This window comes from Lepisma saccharinum, chromosome 21 (assembly GCF_977018435.1).
Source record: "Lepisma saccharinum chromosome 21, izLepSacc3.1, whole genome shotgun sequence".
Taxonomy (NCBI): Eukaryota; Metazoa; Arthropoda; class Insecta; order Zygentoma; family Lepismatidae; genus Lepisma; species Lepisma saccharinum.
In genome coordinates this window covers 41,693,684-41,717,464 of record NC_139249.1, presented here as the reverse complement: position 1 = coordinate 41,717,464, position 23,781 = coordinate 41,693,684, and the positions used below count along the sequence as shown (strand labels likewise).

At 38.7% G+C, this 23,781-nt stretch overlaps 1 protein-coding gene across 1 annotated transcript in view; it reads left to right on the top strand.

Moving 5' to 3' along the window:
• Positions 1-23,781, top strand: part of LOC146003892 (uncharacterized) — a 200,974-nt gene that overhangs the window by 83,588 nt on the left and 93,605 nt on the right. Inside the window, exon 2 of the mRNA XM_083142359.1 lies at positions 12,591-12,646. Coding sequence (XP_082998485.1) covers positions 12,591-12,646 — 56 coding nt within the window. The remainder of the gene's footprint in view (positions 1-12,590; positions 12,647-23,781) is intronic.

Below are 23,781 nucleotides of genomic sequence, written 5' to 3'. Positions count from 1 at the left end.
GAAAAAGGTATCCCTTACGCCCTCATTGTTTGAAGCTACCAAGAAAATTGGTTCAAATTTCCAAATTCATTAATGACTACCAAATTTATTGCTTATAATTACCATAAAGCCTAACCAAACATGCTTTGTTAAGTCGAGCAAGTCAGATTTTTCTATCATGGTACAATTAAGTGATTGGTGAGCTACAAACTACACCATTCCCGAGATCTGCATCCAATGCAACTTCCTGCAAAATTGCAGCTTGTGCATCGACCACCAGGCCAATTAGTGTGTGTGTCATTGAAACTACGTAATTAAAGGCTCGTCTGCCAGGCTTCCAGCAGAGGTTAGGAAGAGGCAGGTCAAGGAACTGCAGTCGTCTTTCCCACTCGCAGGAGTTTCTCAAGGATGTCTCTTGAGGGAAGAGACAATGCAACTCTTCGAGGATGAAACATTTTCCTGCCTGGGAAATGTACAAATAAACATGTTGGAGCTGTGTTCACGGTTCACAATCACATAGTAGGTAGTAGTTTGGTAGGCAGACATAGCATGATGTTGACTAGACAAGCCAATGAAAACTGTGTTTCATTTACTGCATACAGAATCAAAATATCTCCTTGCATCTCTTACTTTCTCCCACACGAGATGGCGGATATTTAGCAGGATATTACGTTCGTATTTGCTTCCTTGAATTAATTGCAGTTCTAATTATTATCACTACACCATATTTTTTAAAAAAATACTGCGACAAATGTATGGATTAGTACATGAATGTAGACAGCAGAATCTATATATATATTTTAAAAAAGTGGATGTATGCGCGTGTGTGTGTGTGTGGGTGTGTATATTTGTTTGTTCCGGCATAACTGTCGAACGCCTGGAGCAATTTCAACCAAACGTGGTACACGTATCACTTGCAATCTTGAAATAAATACTGTGTGGGTAAGACACCCCTGGCACACCTAGGGCTGGGGTGGGAAGGGGTGACATGTAAAAATAATCGAGAACCACCGATTTTAAATTCCGCACAGACATCCGTGACACTATGCAATCCGCACAACAATTGTGTTTCTCGGGTTGTCTAACATTCAGGCTGTGTTGCGAATGGAATCCATAGTTTTTGTGACACTCCCAATGCGGTTCAACTCCAAGTTCATCACCTATCGGCATGGGAGGGAGGTGAGAGGGGGTGAAAAATAAAATGCCACAAATGACCTAGATTAATGGCGAATACATAGTTTTCGGAGTCACTAAACTAATTGGTGACAATCACGATCACATTTAAAATTAGTTTTATTTTACACTATAGTTAGAATTCATTATTTTCCTGTCTAATACAAGATTGGGATAAATAAATTCCCGGGCAACGCTGGGTAATCAGCTAGTATTAAATAAAACACAATTGGAAAAACAAATAAATGGAGATGATATTGTGCAATATATCAATATATTTTATTTGATTATTTTTGTTATAACTTTGGTATCGTACCCTTCCAAAACGTAATTTGGGTAATGTATGTTTTCAGTAGCGTGCCCAAGTGGGGGTTGGTGGAGGTCATAACCCCCCATCCTTTGACCCAGTGTTCTTGAGAAAATAATGTCACAGACAGGAAAATATACCTTTTGATTGATTGAGTAGGTGTTTTAAGTCCACTTTATGCACAGTAAAGCTAATCGGGACTTGACCTACGGTTTAAGTGGAATCCGAACCATTATGCGCCTCCACTGGGTATCGAACCAGGGACCCAGGAAAATATAGTAAAATGAGGACTGACTACTGAAGAAAATATGCGTAACCCCTTCCTTTCAAAAACCCTGGGCACCCTAACGTATGTTTTATTTTCTGCAGACATATCTGAGAGAGAAACCAAATGTGTAGTCATCATTCTGAGAGTCTGTTTCTCTCTATTATTATTTACAAATGAATGCAGACATTGATTGGTGAATTTGAGATGACGTTGTTTCAACCTAAAACCATATAGGTGGAATAGGGTTTGTGTTAGGATTATACCTGTACTATAACAATGGTGTTCATTATAACTATGGTGTTTACTGGTATAGTGACAACATGCGATTAACATTAAAGCAACAACTAAACCAGCCTGGGATCACTGTTTGGGGTGGTATTTCAAGTTCTGGTATTTTAGGACCTTTTATTTTATGGAACAATCACAGGCCATAAGTATCTCGAAATGCTAATGAATCTAGTTGTTCCACAGATACAACAACTGCCTAATTCACAGACCTGTACTTCCAACATGATGGGGCCCCTCCACATTCTGAAAGAGCAGACCGTGAGTATCTCCATGAAACATTTCCTGAGAAATGGATTGGCCGAAGAGGGCCAATTGATTGGCCAGCACGTTCACCTGACTTTACCCCAATGGATTTTTTTCTTTTGGGGAGTACTCAAGGACAAAGTTTATCAAAATTGAATTTTATTCGTAAATATCATTGTATATGTAATCTCAAATAAATGTTATCATTTACTGTCCACCTACGTTTGGTTCACTATATGATATTGTTGCATTCTTTACCCGAAATGCCTTGACCTAAAAAGGTAATACCAAGATAATGATATACTTGATTCTTTTTCCGCATCGTACGTTTCCACAATTGCCATTGGAGTAGCTTGTACTGTACTATGCTAATTATGTTTAACTAATTACCTGTGATACTATTGATTTGATGTCCCAACTTGTACAGGGTGTTTCAATAAAAAGATAACTGAACATGGTGTGTTTTGGATGCTTTCGTTACCTTTTTATTGAAACACCCTGTAGGTAATCGTGTCAATTTTTTGTAGAAGGTAAAGAATATTTTTTTTACAACAGGATATATATATAATATCTAGCCCTTGTACGTACAAGAAGTCAACACGTTTATTTGTCGCACTTACTGTATGACACATTTACTAATTGCCTCATTGATGCAGAGCAACATGCATAAGAACAAGAATAGGAACTAAACATTTCTTTGTTTGATTCTGAGTTGTCCGTGAAGGTCACTAAAATAGTTCCCATGACTACAGTAACCGTAAGGTGAGAAAGGATGGGGGGGGGTAAGATTGCATAAGCGATTATTCTTTTTATTTAATATCTATTTGATTTGAAGGGCTGCATGTACCTTGCCCCCATCGAAAGTTGACTCCCTATACATAAGTGCATACTGTATTCTGTATTGTGAAAATTGTATTTTGGAATGAAGAGTGGAAGTCGATGCAGAAAAATAAATAAATGATAGAGAGAGACAGACGGAAAGTGAAGTATAGATAGTGGAGAAAGGAAGTGTAATAAAGGAAAACCGATAAATGTAAGCAGATAACGATAGTGATTCTTACGTTCGTACTCACGAAATGTACACATTTGCCAAATTGACCCTTTTGTGATAGAGAAGAATGTGAAAGTTCAGTAACTACTTTTTAAGAGTAGGATATTACGTTTATAAATTAGATATGTATATTTCCCAAAAGCCAAATATTATTATCCAGAGGAGGATGCAGTTACAGAACCCTAACCCTCCTTCAAATATCACCTTGTTGTTACCACTAACTAGAAAACATTAAAACAGTACGTATGTAACATATGCTTACACAAATATATTTCCCGGGCATATACTGCTCAATAGTTTGATTTCATGAATTTTCATATTAGCATGTATGGAATTCCTAAAACAATTCGTCAGCTCAGTCTCCTTTGGAGCAAGGATTTAATGTGAGAACAACGAAATGAGAAACTTTGCAATTTGGTTTAGTTTTTTTCCGCATTATGTGAATTTTTTCCATTAGATTTTTTATACCATGTTTTCTTTAGTCAACGATACTTAAAATATTGATAAGTATTTTTTGAGAATGAGATAGAGTGTTCTTATCGATTGTGTTGATGATATTTGAAAGCATCAAATGATATTTGCATCGCAAACAGGTTTTGATCTCAATATCCATATTGTTTTAAGGAGGGGTTACAACCACCTCTGGCAGAGATAAAGATTAACTTTTGAGGCCCGATTCTAGTGAAATAGTAGGAGAGTGATGACAGACAGAGAGAGAGAGAGAAAGAAATATGCAAACAGAATATAAGGAGGAAGTCAATCTAATGGAATGAGGAAAGGTTGAAAAAGAGAGATATACATTTAGATATACAGTAAAACCTCGTTATTCCGGACTAATGGGGGGATAAGTTGACCGGCTTAACGAAAGTCAGGATTAAGTGAAATAACCTAAAAGAACAGTAGAAAGTGCATTAAAACTCCGTTTATAGCAACAAAACACTTTATTATGGTGTATTTAAAGGGCGTAGGCCTAAATACACTATACAGTACAGTACAAAGTCTGCGGAAACATAATTTTATCAGTGGTTGACTGCCTTTTCTTTTGTAAGTTCTATTGTTGACATCTAGCCACATTTAAAACCTTGCATTCTGATTTTTCTTTCTTTGTACCTTTTGCCTGTCCGGATTAAGCGAAGTCCGGCTTATCGGGATCCGGATTAACGAGGTTTTACTGTATTGGTGTAAAAAGGAAAGAAATACAGAGATAAAGAGATACAAATCAAGATATATATATATATATATATATATATATATATATATAGATCGTAGCGTAGACAGAAGAGTTAAGGAGGTGTAGAAAGAAAGGAAATGAGGAGTGAATAGATAGAGGGAAATAAAGTAATCCTGGCATAAAAGGAGGAAAGATGAACGGAAGTACAAATTGAGATGTAGAGAGAAGGAAAGGAATGGGTGGTAGAGAGGTAGAGAAAAAAAAAATCCAAACAGAGGTAAAGAGATAGGAATGGAGTTGCAGACCAAATTTTAAAAAAGACTGATTGATTGAATTGCTTTTTTTTTACTTCGCTTCTTGTGCCACTTTTGGCTAATTTGCGAATATGAGGATGAGTGATGATATGATGAAATTGATGAATGGACACTTACAAACATCCATGCCCAGGCCAGGATTCGAATCCGATACCCCTGGCGTCGTAGCGCGATGTGCTAACCACTCTGCCACGGGGGCAGATGTAAGGTGAATAGAGAGGGAGAGCAGGAAAAGACAGAATGGTAGAAAGAAGGAGAGAAAATTATAGGTAAAAAGATCTAAATAGAACCATATCAATATTTCGTTCCTTTTGGCTGCATCCAATCGTAAATTAGATGTTGCGAATTGTTATTGGCATCCGTGACACTCAAACACGACCTGTTTTTGTATTTGTGTGAAGTACTTATTGACCTTACAGGAGTAGTGGCTATTAGGATGAACACCTGGTATTTTCTCACGTGTTATTTCATGTTCTCGAAAACAAACCTTCAATCTTGGGACGGAAGGGAACTTTCGAAGCATTAAGACAGACCGCCCGGGGGGATTTCAGAAAAAGAGAAAACTGTAAATATGTATAAAGAGTAATTGAGCGTGGAGGTAGGTTACCACAAATTCAGCTGCTATTTGCGTTTCAATTGACTGCGGTAAGAAATATGTATTTTCACATTATTATTTTTTTCAGTCGGGATTGCACAGAAAGTCTTGGATAGATTTGATCACAGAAAGCTTGACTGGTGGTCGAGAGATTCACAAGCGATTTCGCCTAGAAGTGGCGCCGTTGGAAATTTTGTTTGGGTGGAGGAAATGTTTTCAGGTGGCGTTCAGCTTTGGTGTCAATGGTTCCCAAGGTTCTATCTTTCTAACTTCCATTCTCGCTCTTTTCTTCTCTCTTTTTATTATTAGTTCCTGATTCTCTCTTTCACTATATTTTTCTCGCTCTTTTCTTCTCTCTTTTTTTTATTATTTCCTGTTACTCTCTCTCTCTATTCTTTTCTTACTTTATTTCTCCCTTTTTATTAGTTCCTGTTTCTCTCTTTCTATGTTCTTTTATCACTCTTTCTTTCTCTCTGTTTATTAGTTCCTGTTTCTCTCTATCACTCTATTCTAACTCCTTATTTTTCTCTTTTTATTGGTTTCTAATTCTCTCTTTCTCTCTTCTTTTGTCTCTTCTTTCTTTTTATTAGTTCCTGTTATTCTCTATCACTCTATTTTCTAGCTCTTTCTTTCTCTCTTTCTATTGGTTCCTAATTATCTCTCTCTCTCTCTCTCTCTCTCTCTCTCTCTCTCTCTCTCTCTCTCTATATATATATATATATATATATATTCTTTTCTTTCTCCCTATTTATTAGTTCCTGTTTCTCTCTTTCTATGTTCTTTTCTTACTCTTTCTTTCTCTCTTTTTATTAGTTCCTGTTCCTTTCTATCACTCTATTTTAGCTCTTTCTTTTTCTCCTTTTATTGATTTCTAATTCTCTCTTTCTATCTTATTTTCTTATTCTTTCTTTCTTTCTCTTTTTATTAGTTCCTGTTTCTCTCTTTCTATCTTCTTTTCTCGCTTTTTCTTTTTCTCTTTTTATTAGTTCCTGTTTCTCTCTATCACTCCATTTTCTAGCTCTTTCTTTCTCTCTTTATTTGTTCCTAATTCTCTCTATCTATCTTCTTTTGTTACTCATTCTGTCTCCCTTTTCATTAGTTCCTGTTTCTCTCCTTCTATCTTCCTTCTTGCTCTTTCTTTCTGTATTGTTATTAGTTCCTTCTTTCTCTATATGTGTTCTTTTCTTACTCCTTCTTTCTCTTTCTGGTATTAGTTACTTTTTCTCTATCTTCGTTTCTCGCTCTTTCTTTCTCTCTATTTATTATTTCCTTATTTCTCTTTACCTACTTTCATTTTTCGCTCTTTCTTTCTCTCTTTTTATTAGTTCCTAATTCTCTTTCAATCTTCTTTTCTCTATTTATTGTTTCCTTATTCTCTTTTTCTTCTTCTCTCACTCTTTCTTTTTCTTTTTATAAGTTCTTAATTATCTTTTTCTATCTTCTTTTCTCACTTTCTATCTATCTTTTTCTTAGTTTCTGTTTTTCTCTTTCCATGTTACTTTTTCTCTTCTTCTATTTTCCTTTTTCTTTCTCCCACTCCCAGTTTTTTCTTCCTTTCTCTTTCCGTCCATCTTTCCTTTTTCTTACGTTCTCCCCGTTCTCTTTCTTCCTCTCCGTTCTTCACGTGTTTCTGTATCTCTTTCTTTACATCTTCTATTCTCTATCTTTGTGACAATGGTTGTAAATTTAATCTCCCTTTCTCCCTCTTTAACGAGCCTTAGAATCGAGATATTGACGTGAATTTTTAAACTCGTCATTTTGAAGTAAAAAGGCAACATCATTTTACTATTACAAGTCAAATTCAGAAAATTTTCATTTTGCAATCTACCCTAATGTGCACATTGTGAATTTGTGTGACTATGCATGTATTCGTATAACTTTAAAATTTTGATTTTTGTGAATAAAGCTTTGGACTACACTAAACTATGATTGCTTTTAAGTCCACTTTATGCGTGGAAAAGTTGATAGGGACTGGGCCTATAGTTTAAAGTGAGACCCGAATCACTATGATCCTCCACCGGATATGGAACCGGGGAACCCTTGATTTCAAGGAGACAACGCCATAGGGGAGGCCACTTAGACTGAACTGTGACAGTTCATGATTAGATACTGATATGAACGTATACTCCTGTCAGCAATGTTTCGGATCCGCCACTGGGAAGTGCCCAGTTTCTGAATAGAACTTTTGGTCGATGTAAACAGGGCAGTCGCCACCAGATATGTGTGTGTGGCCTTTGGTTCACCGTGGATAGTCCTAGCCCATTCTCTCCCTCCAACGTGAATGTCTGCATGATGAATTTTGCAGCAGCAATAGACAGGCAGACAAACAGACATAGAGAGAAGCAGGGATATAAGAATAGAGAGAGACATGGAGTAAAGAGAGAGAAAGAGAGAGAAAAAGAGACAGATAAGGAAAGATAAATAAGGAGAGAGACAAAGGAAAGAATAATGAAACGGAGAGAGACAAAAGAAGAAACAGAGATAGAAAGAGAAAGGAAGGAATAGAGAAAAGGAGAGATACAAAGGAAGAAATTGAGAACCAGAGAGAGAGAGAGAGAGAGAGAGAGAGAGAGAGAGAGAGAGAGGAAGGAATAGATAAACGGAGAGGGACAAAGGAAGGAATAGAGAATGGGAGATAGACAAAGGAAGGGATAGAGAAACAGAGAGAGACAAAGGAAGGAATGGAGAAACAGAGAGAGAGCAAGGTGGGGAAGAAATTGAGAAACAGAGAGAGAGAGAGAGAGAGAGAGAGAGAGAGAGAGAAAAGAATAAATTGGGAAAAAGAGAGATAGAGAAAGGAAGAAATTGAGAACCAGAGAGAGAGAGAGAGAGAGAGAGACATAGGAAGGAATAGAGAAACAGAGAGACAAAGGAAGAAACAGAGAACAGAGAGAGAGAAAAAAGTAGAATAGAGGGAGGGAGTAATATAGGCGCAGAGAGTGAGAGAGAGAGAGAAAAAGATGATGAAACATGAAACAAACACTGGATAGAATATTGACAGAAAGAGAGAGAGAGGGACAGATGAGGAGGGAAAAAAAGAGCTACCTGAAGACATAAGCCGGCTTTAGGCGAAAGCATTTCCTTTAACATTTTTGCCAGCATGCTTCTAAAAATCTTTACACGAAAGCATTTTATGGAACATTTCGGTTACCTGTTTCAATTACAATGTACAATACATACAGCACGAAAGTCACATCGAGTTACACAATCTATGGTGAGTGCACACTTGAAAGAGCTAAAATATTCTTCCATACGTGTACAGTAAACGTTGTCAAGTATGTATTTAAGCAGCGCCATTGCTTTGTATCTAAAACCATTTAATACGAAGTGATATTCCTCTCGGTGGAATAGTTATCGTCGTTCATCTCACGCGACTGTCATTACATTTGCACTCGTGACCATGAGGTCGCTTCTGATTGGTTCTATCATTGGGAAATGCCATGAAATATGCCATGCCATAATATTTCTCACTCTACACGGTATATTTTTGGTCATGGCGTAAATGTTATGAAAATTGCTAACGAAAATGCTTTCGTCTAAAACGGGCAAGGCTGAGAAGAGGAACGCTGTATGTGGGATTGCATAAGCCCCGGGTCGCGTGTGTAGCGGCGGCGTTACGAAACCGCAGCGAACGAAGCTAATAGCAGGGCGTGGGAGATGGCTCATTGCAACCTACTTTGCAGAGTTTAACACGGACTGCGACGGTGTAATTGCACGAAAACGAAAGCATCTCCCTCCTACGCTAATTCCAAGAATAATCTTATATGCATCCTACACGAACTGTTCCCGATGAACTGTTCGCTTCAACAACCGTTCAACTGGTGATGAATCAAAAATTAGTCGAGCGAAACGTCGTTAATAACGACATGCAGGAGGAACGTTTTTATTAATAATGTGGATCAGGAATGATGATCATGAAGGGGGTTCCAAGTATATGGGAAATCTGAGAAGATTCGAACCCAGGAACTCTAGTTTATGAGCGCTCAGTACTGGATCAAGAAGGTTTGAACTTAAAGTTTAACACATTTGTAATGCAACACTTGAATGTGTGTAATATTTCCAGTATTTAAACTTCCTACTATTGGATAATTTATATTTCTTTAGATCACTAATAACAGGCCATGTGGCACGAATGGGAGAGGGAAGAGGAGTTTACAGGATTCTTGTTGGGAAACCTGATGGTAAGAGACCTGTAGGAAGGCCAAGACGAAGATGGAGGGACAACGTTGAGATGGATTTAAAGGAAATCGGTAGGGATGGAAAAGAGTATATAGATCTTGCTCAAGATAGGGACAGATGGAAGGCCTGTGTTGCTGCACCCATGAACCTTCGGGTTTAAGAAGGCTAGAGAGTTAGTTAGTTATAACAATGTGAATTATGAATCTATATATGTAATGGATGTATGTGTGTATATATGTATGTATGTTTGTTCCGGCATAACTCTCGAACGCCTGGAGCAATTTCAACCAAACTTGGTACACATAGACTAACAATCTGTACTTACTTACTGTACTGGTAAGACACCCCTGGCACCCCTAGGGGTGGGATGGGAGTGACATGTAAAAATAATCGAAAACGACCGAAATTAGTGTGGAATCCGTAGTTTTCGGGGTCGCTAAGATGAATAGTGACACTTCGAATGCCGTTAAACTGGAAGTTCATCACCTATCGGCATGGGGGGGGGTGAGGGGGGGTGAAAAATAAAATGTCAAAATGACCTACATTAGTGTCGAATCCATAGTTTTCGGAGTCGCTAAGCAAATTGGTGATATTCACGATGACATTTGAGAGAGAAGATCGCCGTGTTTCTCCCACGGACAACTTTAACATAAGATTCGGATAAATAAATACCCGGACAACGCCGGGTAATCAGCTAGTATATATATATATATATATTTATTTGACAGGAGTCTAGGGTTCGAATCCCGGCCTGGGCAAGGATGTTCTTTATCAGTGTCCCTTCATCCTCACGGTTGCGATTAACCAAAAATAGCTACGGGCACTGGCCTGGCGTTTGTGAAGATACCCGGATTCTACGGCAACGAAATTCGAACTCGGGTTCCCTGAATGGCAAAACGATAGTATTTTAGAGAGCCTGGATCAACTTTCTAGGAGGGGTTTCGGAGACTTCAGCCCCGGGCCTTCAGTAAGAAAAAAGGCCACACATATATAACTAACCGACCATCTGCTATGACATGAGCTAACAGCAGTCATAACTAAAATGATATATTTTGATATGATATGATTTTAATTAAATCAGTAGATCATGATCTGCGCTTACGATGTGGGAATGCTACCGTTGAAACGATGATTCAACGTGTAATTGGTTATGGAGACATTTTGCAATGTGAGGCATTTTGCAATGTACTTTGGATATTTAATCTATCATGTTTAGTGTGTTAATAGCTGTGCTCAGCGTATGTGTCTTCCACATTTTAAACCACAAGGTGAAAATGAACTATTGTTAGATCCCACAAAAATCACGACATATAATATAATATGCAGGGTGTTTCCGTGACCTTGATTCAAACTGACAGTGTGGATGGAGTCTAACCAAGTACTAATATGAAATAAGGAACTCCGGCCTGGAAATGCGCCATTAGAAAGTTATAAGCCAAAACTTGTTGGGATTCCCTATGACAGTGGAATAAGACAACTGAAAGATGTGGGTTGTAGATTTAATACGTTCATTATTTATATATATGTGTGTGTATGTATGTATTGTAATAATAACCCGCGGGTGAAGATATGGCTCCACACAATTCCAGTCTGGGCCATTTTGAGGAGGGGACATGCCCGGCTGTCTCTATTCAATCTGTGTTGGGATTTTGCTGGAAAAATTTCGACCGTAGATCACACACCCCTGTAATCGAACCCGGTTCTCCACGTCGCAGTCAGATCACCTACCACTGGACCACCGCGGGTCGACTGTCAATAGGGAGGCCTCACAGTGGTGACATCCCCTCCCAACAACGTACATAATTCCCAACGTGGAAAGGCCTTGAAATCCAAGATTTTTGCACCTGTCGGCTTGCGAGTATACAAAGAACCCATTCCTTTCACTTCGTAGGAGCACAGCAATCGACATTTCCTTTCCTCCAAGTCACTCGATCCTCACTGACTTTGGTCTCAATCGAAGCCTGCCCTGCCCTAGTTGTCTGATCAAATGAGACAGTCCTATAACACGAGAGCTTCTTATACAGGGTGTCATTTTAATGGCGCCCACGGACCACAGAAACATATAGAGGACATGAAAACAAACAACTTTTCTCAGTAACATTTTTCTCTTCGGAGCGTCGTTTCGGCGGTACAGTCGTTCGAAAAAGTATGTTTTGCCGCCTGAATGCTGACAACCCAACACAACATTTGATTGCATTTGAGATGTCATTTCCTGTCGTGAAGCTATGCGTACCAGGGTTGCCAGGAACACACATATTATGTGAGAAATGACATAGCTACAACCAGCCATATTCTGTACCGTAAAACATAGCTAGATATCGCGTTTTGTAACCCAACGGGAAGTGAACCAACGATACGGGAAATGGTAAATTGGACTTGTATCCCTGCATTTTCAACCAAAATTCCAAAGGTAAGTAACACGTAATGTAATGCATAACCAGGGCATTATGAGGCAAGTGACAAAAATGATTGAAAATAAAGGGTTATAGGTAGTAGTAAAACAAGCTGTTCGACGACTGTGTTCAGATCCGGTCAAATGTGTTCGGTTGCAATCATTCAGGCTGCAATAGGGGATTCTTTGAACGACTGTAGCGCCAAAACTACGCTCCAAAGAGAGAAATGTTACTGAGAAAAGTTGTTTGTTTTCATGTCCTCTATACGTTTCTGTGATCCGTGGGCGCCATTAAAATGACACCCTGTATACACCCAAGGTCCAAATTGAAACCAATGTAGGAGGTTTTTTTTTTATATTTGGACGTTTGCATATGTGTCGTTGACATTGGAGGACCTTCCTCCTCTCTCAACAAGATCTGAGAAAATTCATTCCTCAGAAAAAATCATGTCACTTTAAAAATATTTTTACATTTCAGAGATAACGAAAAATCACATTGTTATCCTTATGGCAATAAATTCCAATTGTTTAATCATTAAAACAATGATAATATGGACAGAAACATGAAAAAAGTATTGCTTTTGAAGTCTAATACAGAGTGTTTAACATAGTTTTCTTCCTCTTTTGCAGGTTGCACGGAAGAATGTCCACTGGCTGTGTTGGAAAAGTGTGGTTTCTCATTTCAGGTAAGATTTTCTTTCCATTTATTTCAGCAACTAATTTGTTCTCCACCTTCCTCATTACACTGGTCGACATTTTGAGAAAAAAGTTCGGATCTTTTCAAATCAATATGTGATTATATTTTCAATTCTGATCACGGAAATGACATCAATTACTTCCCATCGCGGCAGGATATTCTCCCTAGTTCAGGTACAGCGCCTTGAATAACGTAGTGTGGAAAACGACCCAAGAAACTGGTTCCCCGAGACGATGACAAGTAGATGGCAGTGCGATCGACCCAGGTGCTAATTTTGTTATGAAAGTAATGCGGCTTAGTTAGTTTTTGGAATATATTGGGTAGATTTGTTTCTCTAGAAAGGCGGTACGTGAATTGATGGAAACAGTTATATTTGTGGAGTGATTTGCAGTCACGAAATGGCATTAATTTACACAGAAAAGTAAAATAAAATTAATAAATAAATAGCATGCGTGCGTAACACAAGAAGAAACATCGCAATGTGATTCCGGACGTCAGGTCTTGGACTGTGTATTAGAGTTTATTGTTCTATGTTATTAGAATATAAATAGTATCCTGAGAGATATTTCATACCGAGGCGACAAACCACAAATGTCGCTTGAAAGCGAGCAGTCGGAAATCAATGCAGCCTTTCGAACCGTAGGGACAAAAGCTCTGACTGCACCTTTTCCTCAAGGAGATTTTACACCAAAGCGACACGCGACAAACGATACGAGGATTTCACATCAAAGCGACACGGGTCATTCGGTTCAAGGCAACTTTCATACCGAAGTGACACATGTTGCTTGGAAAGGAGCCAATCAAGAGCAACATTTCACATCGTAGCGGCATGGCGAGAAGCACAGGCCAGCGTTCGGTTGGTGAAATCCTCAAGCGATAAGTGTCGTGTGCCGCTTGTCGCTTTGGTGCGCAATCTCACTAAAGCAAGACACTCATTGCATCGTGTATGCACGAACAACAAACCACGGCAACATGTTGCAAGCTATTGAGGAAATGGCCCAGTTTGAGCGACGCAGAAGCGACAAAGCTACACGTGTGGCTTCTCGTGTCGCCTATCTGTTGTTGGCAAGCAACGCTTGCTAATAGACTGAAGGCACCATGTCGCTTGTCACTTAGTTAGGAACTCCCCCTGTAGCGCGTCGCTTCGGTCTCAGCTTTCCGACAGAAGTAACAAGTAGCACGCGAATACGCCATATGAACGTGTCGTTTGCTGTTTGGACCCTCATGTGCAATGAATGCTATTTTACAGTCTGGAAGTGTGTGTCACTAGTGTGACAGTGTGAACATCCCGTGTCGCTTGTCCCATTGGTTTGAAAGTTGCCTTACACTCATGTCGATGGCACTAAGAAAGTTTTGTGGGGTTCCCCTTGTCGTTTCATGCAATCATCATTATCATCATCGCCGCGATTAGTTTAAAGCGGAAGAAAAGAGACAGTAAATATCAAAAATACAAATGCTTCAGTGTGTATATCTTTAAAAGAAATGATGATGATGATAATAATAATGAACCTAATTCATACACAAAAATTTAGTTGCCAAGAGCATTCCACGCGTATTTTTTCTCCCATATTATTAACGAAAGTATGACGATAACAGGACGTGGTCGACTGTCTAGAATGTTCGTTAATATCTTCGCGACCACTGTACCAAATATCATAGCAATTATCACATTCATAGAAATGCTTCTTGTAAAAGAATCAGACGTTGCAGCGAAAACTCCATTCACTTCCATTATAAGCAGTCGAACACCAAGCACCGGTGTCAACACCAGCGCCTCTAGCGGATCATTTTCGAGTGGAACCAGCCAGGGGGTGCAGAAGCATTCCGTTTTCCACACTACGTTATTCTAGGCGCTGTATTTCAGGATTTTTCTGTCACCAAATTCAATCAACCCAGCATATTATAAAATTGTGTGAAGGAAATTTTCATGAGGAATTTGGAAAATAAAACTACATAATCAAAAACCATACAATTATCATGCCAATGTGTCATGTGAAGGTGAAGGATGGATTAAATACATACAATTTTATGCCTTATTGTTCAAAATTGGAGGAAAACAATTGTAGAAAATTAAAATCTTACCACAATGTAAACAGAGCCATCTATTGGGAAAATAATGAAACCACACATTTTATTGTGAAATTAAGGAAGTTAATACATTGCTGATTTCTGAAGATGAAAAGAAACTAGACGTGATTGGTACAAATGGATTTCATTTTTGAAATCAGCATGTTGAAATTATTCTGATACAACAGTCATCTCTGAGACATCGAAACACATGTCGACCAGTGTTATCTTAGAAAGCTAGAAAAGTACCAGTTTGGTCGTCTTTCAGCCTTCTTCTTAGCATTATGTAGAAATCTCGCACGTTCGTAACATTTACATGTAATTACGAACCTAATCGGTGATATTGGATTATAATATGCCTGGACTCTACTTTTCAACGTCAGACAATAGACTCGCAGTACAGCTACAGCCTACAAGTTTCCATTTTCTATCTCTGTCATGGTTATAGTGAGTCGCTATTGTACCTTGTTTGGTCCTCACCGATGACGAGTACCGCTACCGCGTTCGATCCCTGGTGGAGACATATTGCAGTGTGATTCGGATCTCATTTTAAACTGTAGGTCCAGTCCCTATTAATCTATCCGAGTATAAAGTGGAGGACGACAAGAACGGACGATGAAATGTATAACGGGATACTTCGGCATGCCAAAGAGGGGTCGTGGGGGCAATAGCCCTTTTTTTGGTCCAACATCCCGTTAATGTTGTTTGTTATTTTTTAAATTTTAATTCGTTCTTCTGCAAACAGAAATGGACAGCACACAACAAAAGTCCCACAATCTGACCGTAACGCAAGTCGCCAGAGCCTTGTTAGTCTTCAAAATGCAGTTCAGGGTGAGTTACGTGGCAGTGTGGTTGACATTTGGCAGTGTTCATAAAGGGTTACCAATACCCCATCATTCCTTTAAAAAAATGTAATATATTATGATATAGTACTGTCTATTAAGATGATAATACACGATTCACGTTTACGATCATATAATCCCTTACGAAAATCCTGTACACTCCAATGATGGGATGCCAACCTCCGATGAGAAGTAGATAGCACGGCGATCTAATAAGCCCGGGTCGTGGATTCGAATCCCCGTCTGGTATTAGGTGGTCTTTGTGAGTCATTTCAAGTCATCATTCATCTTCGTCGTCGCGATTAGTCAAAAGTGGCAGAAAAGATAAGTAAAATAAACCAACTTAAAAAAATCACTGATGGGATATACTCAATGCCTCGAGCAGGAGTCGAACCTGTGGCCTCAGCATTTACGTCGACTGGTCCTCTACGGTGACCAGGAAACATAAGTTTGGAAAGTTCCATAGTTCTAACACGGAGCCGTAAACCGGCGGCGACCGGTTGACATTGAACACCAGCAGTTTCCTTCCATTCCGACTTGATTCGAACTTCCTTCTAGATGCATCCAGCGACCTTGGCAGCAATGGACGTCGTCCCGTGACCACGCGATAAGCCCTTATTAAAGCCCGACCTATCACCATGACACACTTCCCGGATGAAAGGAAAATGGACTCGGGAAGCAGCAGGTCAGCGACTGTGATTGTTTCCAATAAGACAAGAATTCAAATCTAGAAGGAATCACACTCATTGGATACGCAGCTCCACGAGTCCTCTATGTTTCGATTCTTTGAAACAGGGCAATGTTTCTGCCCTGCTGATCTCTTTACAGAGACCTTGAGACTGCCTCAGCAATTATTTTCTCAAAATGTCTCGTTTCGAAAGAAAAAAAAGAAGAAACAAAATTACAACGAAATATTCTAAATGATGAGAATTTGATATTAGATTTCCTGCGGCAGTATAATATTCGTACGTCTTGCGTTCGCTATTTCTAATAATAAAATATATCCTACGCAGAAAATTCTCTAGGAGCTGTACCCTGCCCTAGCCTAGAGTACAAGGCCGCCTGCAGCTTATTTCTCTCGGGGGGGGGGGGAGTGATGCTATCACCCCATCTAAGAAAATTCTTAAATAAAGCATTCCTAACTAGGATAAGACACTACCCAAACTGGTCAAAGTATAGCCCCAGCTAGGAATTTACATTTCTTCCACTGGAGAGCAGAGAACGATTTCACATCTTCAGTCATGAATCTAATCTTTACTGATCAGAGTGAGAGTAAATATTTGCTCGGATCATAGAATACATCGCCATAAGTGAATTTTAGTGATATCCAGTTGCTGTTTTGATTTTTCGAGATGTGAGCTGCAATTACCATTATAAACTTTCGTTTTAAAAGTTATTCAAAGACAAAAATGGTTATCGGCGGTCATTTTAAGTTTTTTTCCCGACTTCGTTTGATTTTTTATTTATTAAAAATTTCGGGGAGGGCTGTAGCCTCTTCAGCCGCCCCTCTGCGTACGCCAGTGTCCAGAAGACAAAATCAGCAAGCGTAAATTGGTTCTGAACCGCGAAGAACCTTTTTATGTGTAAATTTCTTCAATTCGATCCAGGAAACGTTTTTCCCGCTGAATTTACATTCGGTCCAGGAACCTTTATTCCGGCTGAATTTAAATTCGGTCGAGAAAAAATGTTCCGGTCCTGCAGCGGAACCCAATAAAACCCATTAGAATTTATGGGTGCCTGGACCTTTAACGACTCTGCTTTGAAGTAAAAAGAACTCCTACAGAATATAAGGACATTTCAACAGACATTTCAACGGAAAATTTAGAAAAATATTGATACTACTTTACTATAGTGGTGACACCTATAAATCATTTATTTCGCACTTTTTTACATTGCTAACGTATATACTATTCTGGAATGCGGAACATTTCTTTAGGTAATGAATTTCTAACGAAAATAATGTCTATTTCTTACAATTACGAGTACTTACTGTTACTCGTTATTTCGATTCTGTAACACACATTATGGCGATAGCGTACTGGTTTATCGCGCGTTGTGAGAGTGTTTTGTCGATTTATGCAGTGCTGCAACCTTGTTAACCGGAAAATACCAACTTTCGTGCACGGATTTGAAATTATGCTAATACATCGCAAACCATTGACGTTAGCCTCACAAACCATTGACGTTAGCCCCACAAACCATTGATGTTAGCCCCACAAACCATTCACGTTAGCTCCACAAACCATTTTCCGTAAGGTTAGGTTAGGCAAGCATAGTTAAAAAAAAAAATAATAATAAAAATACTCGACACGTCATGTTATAGTGAAAACACGGCGAGTTTGAAACACTGACCACGGGGTTTACGTCATCTAACACACGGAACATTGTGCTCTCGTCCAGAAAGCAAATGGCGGCAGCAGAAACAGTGTGGGAAAGAGATTCTCGCAGAAAACAACATGCATTCGCATTAAAATGATCAAAACTACATTCACGAACTTCCACAACGGTACAGAAAATGATTTGCGTAAGTACTTTCTCCTGTAAAAAGTAAGAAATCCGTCACCCCTATAGTAAAGTTTGATTAGATTTTTGATTTGATTTAGTTTATTTTACTTCGCGTTTTGTGCCTCTTGGCTAATTTGCGAAGATTGGGATGAGTGATGAAATGATGAAATTGATGAATGGACATTCACAAACAACCAAGCCCGACCGGGATTCGAACCCGGGACCCTTGGCGTCGCAGCGCGATGTGCTAACCACTACCATAAAGTGTCTACCAGTCTAGTAATATCAATAGGAGCCTCTAGTGAAATATAGTCCAAAGCGCTTCTCAAAACTTTACTTGTGAGGCTGAGTGGATGCTGAATCAATGTCTGCGTGTCAGCTTGAATACGTAAGGCCTGGCATTTGAGTTCTATGTTCACAAGATTCATTCCTCCCTCGGCAAAAGGCAAACAAAGTAATACATGTTTCACCCTCAATATCTGACCATTCCAAATAAACCAATTTACTGCACTCTTAAGTTTATTTATATCTAACTTCCGTAGTGGGAGGATTTTTGCCATGTACCATACCTTTGACAGTGCATAGACCTGTACAAAGGTCACCCTTGACTGTAAACTAAGGCTGCGAAATTTATTTGTTTGTAATATCGCTTTAACCCCAGTTAATACTCTATCATAATTTAATTGGATCATACTTTGAATAGAGTGCGTATATATTATACCTAGTATACGTATCATTTGTACAACCTTAAAATTACCTCGCTGCGAGTGAGAATGAACCAAATTTAAATTCAAAATTGACGATTTTTCTTGGTTTATTTTTAATCCCGACCATTTTCCAAATTTCTGTAATACTTGACACGTTTCATCAATATCAGACTGTTCATTTATTAATACAGTAACATCGTCAGCATACGCTAACACCTTAATGGTAGTAGAGTGTAAGTTAATTCCTTGAACTTTTCGGCCTATTTCAGAAAGAATGGGTCTCAGTGCAATACAAAACGCTAACATCGACAAAGGATCTCCTTGTCTTACACCTTTATAAATATAGAGTTCTTTTGTCAGAAAACCATTTATTTGAATTTTTGCTGTTGCATGACTATAAAGACTTTTAAATACTGAAAGAAAATGTCCACGTATACCGTAGCCCTGCAAAACGTTAAATAGATATTCATGATTTATCGAGTCAAAAGCACGTTCAAAGTCTAATGCTAATATAGCATTTTCAGAGTTTTTGTTCTGTAGTCTATAACATGTAATTATTTCACGCATCGTTTGTAAAACATTTCTGATTTTCTTATTTAAACCAAAAACATATTGATCCTCTCCTACTAATTTGTCGACATAAGGCATAAGTCTGCCAAGCATACATCGCGCCAATATTTTGTAATCCGTACAAAGGAGGGTGATGGGTCTATAATGACCAGCTTCGCTTGGTTTTACACATTTTGGGATTAGAATTATAATACCCGTACTGGAAGATTTACCCATTTGATACTTGCTAAACACTGCATTTATCCAATCCGTTATTGTTTGACCCATCAATTTCCAAAAGGCTTGATAAAACTTATTGGGTATCCCATCCCAACCAGGAGCTGAAAATGATTGCTCTACCTTAACCGCTCGAAACACTTCCTCACTTGTATATTCTTTGTTTAAGTTTTCACTTTCTTCATCTGTAAAAACCTCTGATTCGGATGCCAATGCATCCATTAAAGCTCCATTATGTGACTCTGGTTGGGAATATTGTTGCTCAAAATAATTATAAATGCAATTACGTATTTCAGGGGCTGAATTGATCTTTGTTCCCCCATTATCAAATATTTCACTAATACATTGTCTTTTAGCATTTTTTCTTTCATGAATTACATGGCTGATAGAGGCGACCTCATCGTTGTCAAAATGAGGAAGTCTACTACGAATTTTGACCCCTTGACGCCTTTCTGCAGTCATTTTTAACAATACAGCTTGTATACGTTTGACTTCAGTTTGCACTTTTTTCCCGTCTGTTGCTTGCTGAATTTGTTCACGCAACACCCTGTAGTAAAAATTATATTTATTTGTCCACTCTCTCGACCGTTCCTTACAGTAACTGATACAAAATCTTTTTATACCCGGTTTGAGAATCTCCTCCCACCAGCGGATTATATCTATCCTCCTCAGACGGTGTGTTATCCATCTCGACCATTGGTCATTAAATGCTTGTTGGAATTTTTTCTCATTAAGAATTGAAGCATTTAATTTCCAACAACCGTACCCTCTCGGGACTATTGGAATGTCCACATTTATCATCATAATGACAGCACTGTGATCTGAAAAACATGTAGGTGTTATACTGATGGACTTTACGTTCTGACGTAATGTGGGTGTGACATAAAATCTATCCAATCGGGATGCACAATTGTCACGTATATACGTGAAACCCCTCTGCCCAAAACATTTGTCACTCCAGACATCTGTGAAGTTAAAGCCAGTTACTAATTTTTGCAATGAATTCGACGTGTTAAATCCAGGTCTTTGATCCTGCGGATACAATACACAATTGAAATCTCCCCCACATATTATGTGTTCTCTCCTACCCTGCATTTCAACCGCAACTTCCTGCGCAAAAAACTCATCCCTTTGTTTCCTAAACTGTGACCCGGATGGAGCATATATGTTATATATCCATACATTTGCAACTTTTGCTGATATGATTCTATTATTAGGATGACATACCACATTTGTGAGGGGAACCGTATTACGTGTTAACAAAGCTGTTCCTGTCGATTGGAAATTTGCATTATTATGAACTCTTATCGTTGGGGAAAAATTGAAATTCATTTGTCCACATTCTTGGAGAAATACAATATCTAATGATGCTTGTATAATAAAGTCCTCTAACGCCGCCTGTTTTGTAAGGGATTTCATTTTGTTTATATTTATCGTAGCATAACGAAGGGTCGTCATCATAAATACTATGAACAAAATTTTTGGGATTGTGTATTCCCAATACTTATACTCCCACCTTTGCCCCATCTAAGAGTAATAGTTCTTACACTATTTTTATATACATCTAATGTTATACACCAAAATTTAACAAACACACTAACAATATTATTTTAGTAGGGGGGAGGAAATACCCCTTCGCTTTGTATAGCTTAATCCATAAATAACTACCACCACGGAATACAATATCATTAACTTACTGACAGTCCATATAAAAATATTCATTCCAAATAATACTATTTTCTAATCTTAAAGTGATTACCTGTATCCAGTATTCACAAACTTTCATGGCCTATCGGACTTGGATCAATAACCATGTCTTGGACATTTGTTTTTACATGTCGCAATGATCGTCTTTTCGTCCGATTGCTGCCTGACGCTTTCCTTATACTCTTTGGTCGTTTTTGTGAGCCGGAAACCGAACGACCCGTACTACTTTGGACACTTCCACTTTCACTATCAGTTTCCGAATCTTTTTCCTGTTCAGCTTCTTGTTGGAAGTCCTTTTGCTTGGTCTGATTCTGCTTCCTCTCCTTCTTGCTCTGTAGCACTTCATCACTCGATTCCTCTTGCACTTTAGTTATGTCTTCTTGTCGTGTTAGTGGTCCACCCTTCTTCTGCTCCATAGTATCCAGGGATATTTCTTCACTTTGTTGCGTAAGTTGAACATTTAACACAGGTTCTTTTGGTTGCCCTTGTATATTTTCTTCAGTTCCTTCCCTGGTCAAAGTTTGTTGATCATTCTTGTGAATATTTTTCTCTTCCTGTATATGTTTTCCCTGTTGAAGCCCTTCTATCACCGTCAGTTGTGCTGATTCTTGACTCACATTTATATCTTCGTGTGTAGATGTAGACGGTGCAATTGCTTCGCTATAGGACCGAACTGCACGACCCATGACTTTGAACACTGTTGGTTTCCGTAAGGTACAATTAAACCGCATGTGATCACTACTACCACACCATTCACAAGTCGGGATTTGACCATTATATACTACATGTGCCGTATATTGGCCTATTTTCACAAAGGAGGGAATTGGCTTCTTAATTGCCATCAAAACCTGACGCACCCCATTATACACTTTGTACCTAAATTTGTCACTCCAAGTTTCTGCTTTCAATTCATCTATTGTCCCATATTCACTCAGTTTTTCACGAATTTGTCGTTCTGGCACTTCCAAAGGAAGATTAAACACTCGAACCGGCTTCACAATTCGATTCGCATCACTCAGTTTCACTTGTGTCACAGCTCCACTACTATAATAAAAATTCACTTCACCAGTATTTTCTTCTAATATTTTTCTCATTTTTCCCGGACGCACTAATTTCAAAAATACACATTTAATCGTCGTGGGAATTTGTATGGCTGCAATTTCATCCACACTCAGTTTGAATTTATCATGAATAAATTCATGTACTTCCAAAGGACTAGGTTTCAAAGTTCCCGTTTCAAAACTGATTTGTATCGTATTTTCGCGATCCATTCTATATTTTACTTTTGTCCAATTCTTCACTAGCACAGTTCAACAGCACACCCTCTCCCACACGTACGTACCGATATCGCGCTGAACTTTCACTTTTCCTCAAAGCGCAGAGCTCGTACAGCACGACCTACCTGTTCCGCGCTATGCGCGAGACTGACCACTCGGCCACAGGGTCGGGCTCTATAGTAAAGTGTTACCAAAATATTCAATAAGCAGTTATAATGTTAATACCAAACCACAAGCACAAAATTGAAAATCATAATTAAAATAATTTGTTCAATGTCTACTTTCATATCTTCTTTTTATTATAGTGTCTTCTTATGTGTCTGTTTGTATAACTCACGTTGCCTTTCGCCCCCTAATAATTTCTAATTAAATTGTGTTTTCTTCCCGGGGTATAAAATTTATTTAAGATTAATAAACAGAAGAATAACAAGTTAGTGTAAAATTGAAAGCACGTTGGACAATTTCTTTCTTTCCAATATCAGTGCCATCTGCTGGGATATATTCACATACTGTTTGTTCATAGTTTAGTTGTTGGCCCAAGAGTTGTAATGTACTACAATGACTATTTGTGTAAAATTTCACTACTAAATAACATCACATTTTCAGCCACCAAAGCTTTGTAGATAGCCTCCTTCTGCCTGTAGCTACTGACAGAAGAGGAGCAAAATTAGTCTACTTTGGAAATAGCTAAGTGTAAAAGAAAGTTGTTTATATAAATGAAGAAGCAAAAATATATTGAATATTAGTGAACAGAGGTTAAAATATGCTCTATCAAGGGGAAAATTGTGTCCTAGCAAATCACCTTAATTGAACTAGTTTTTCATAATATCAATTTCTGTACCTATATTTTGGGAACAAAATATATCGCCCATAATATAGTATATTTATATCCATCTACACACGCATATTGATTGATTTGCTTTATTTTACTTCTCTTTTGTGCCACTTTTGGCTAATTTGCGAAGACGGGGATGAGTGATGAATGGACACTCACAAACACGACGCCGGGATTTGAACCCGGGACCCCTTCCGTCGCAGCGCGATGTGCTAGCCACTCCGCCACGGGGACCGGCTCACACACACACATATACGCGCGCGTGTGTGTATATACAGTGGCGGCGATTAGGGGGGCGGGGGGGGCAGTTGCCTCCTACGTTTTTCCACTTTTTCTCTTGCGCTATGCTAAATTTTATCTACCATGGGAAAATAAACTGTCCTTGCCCCCCCCCCCAG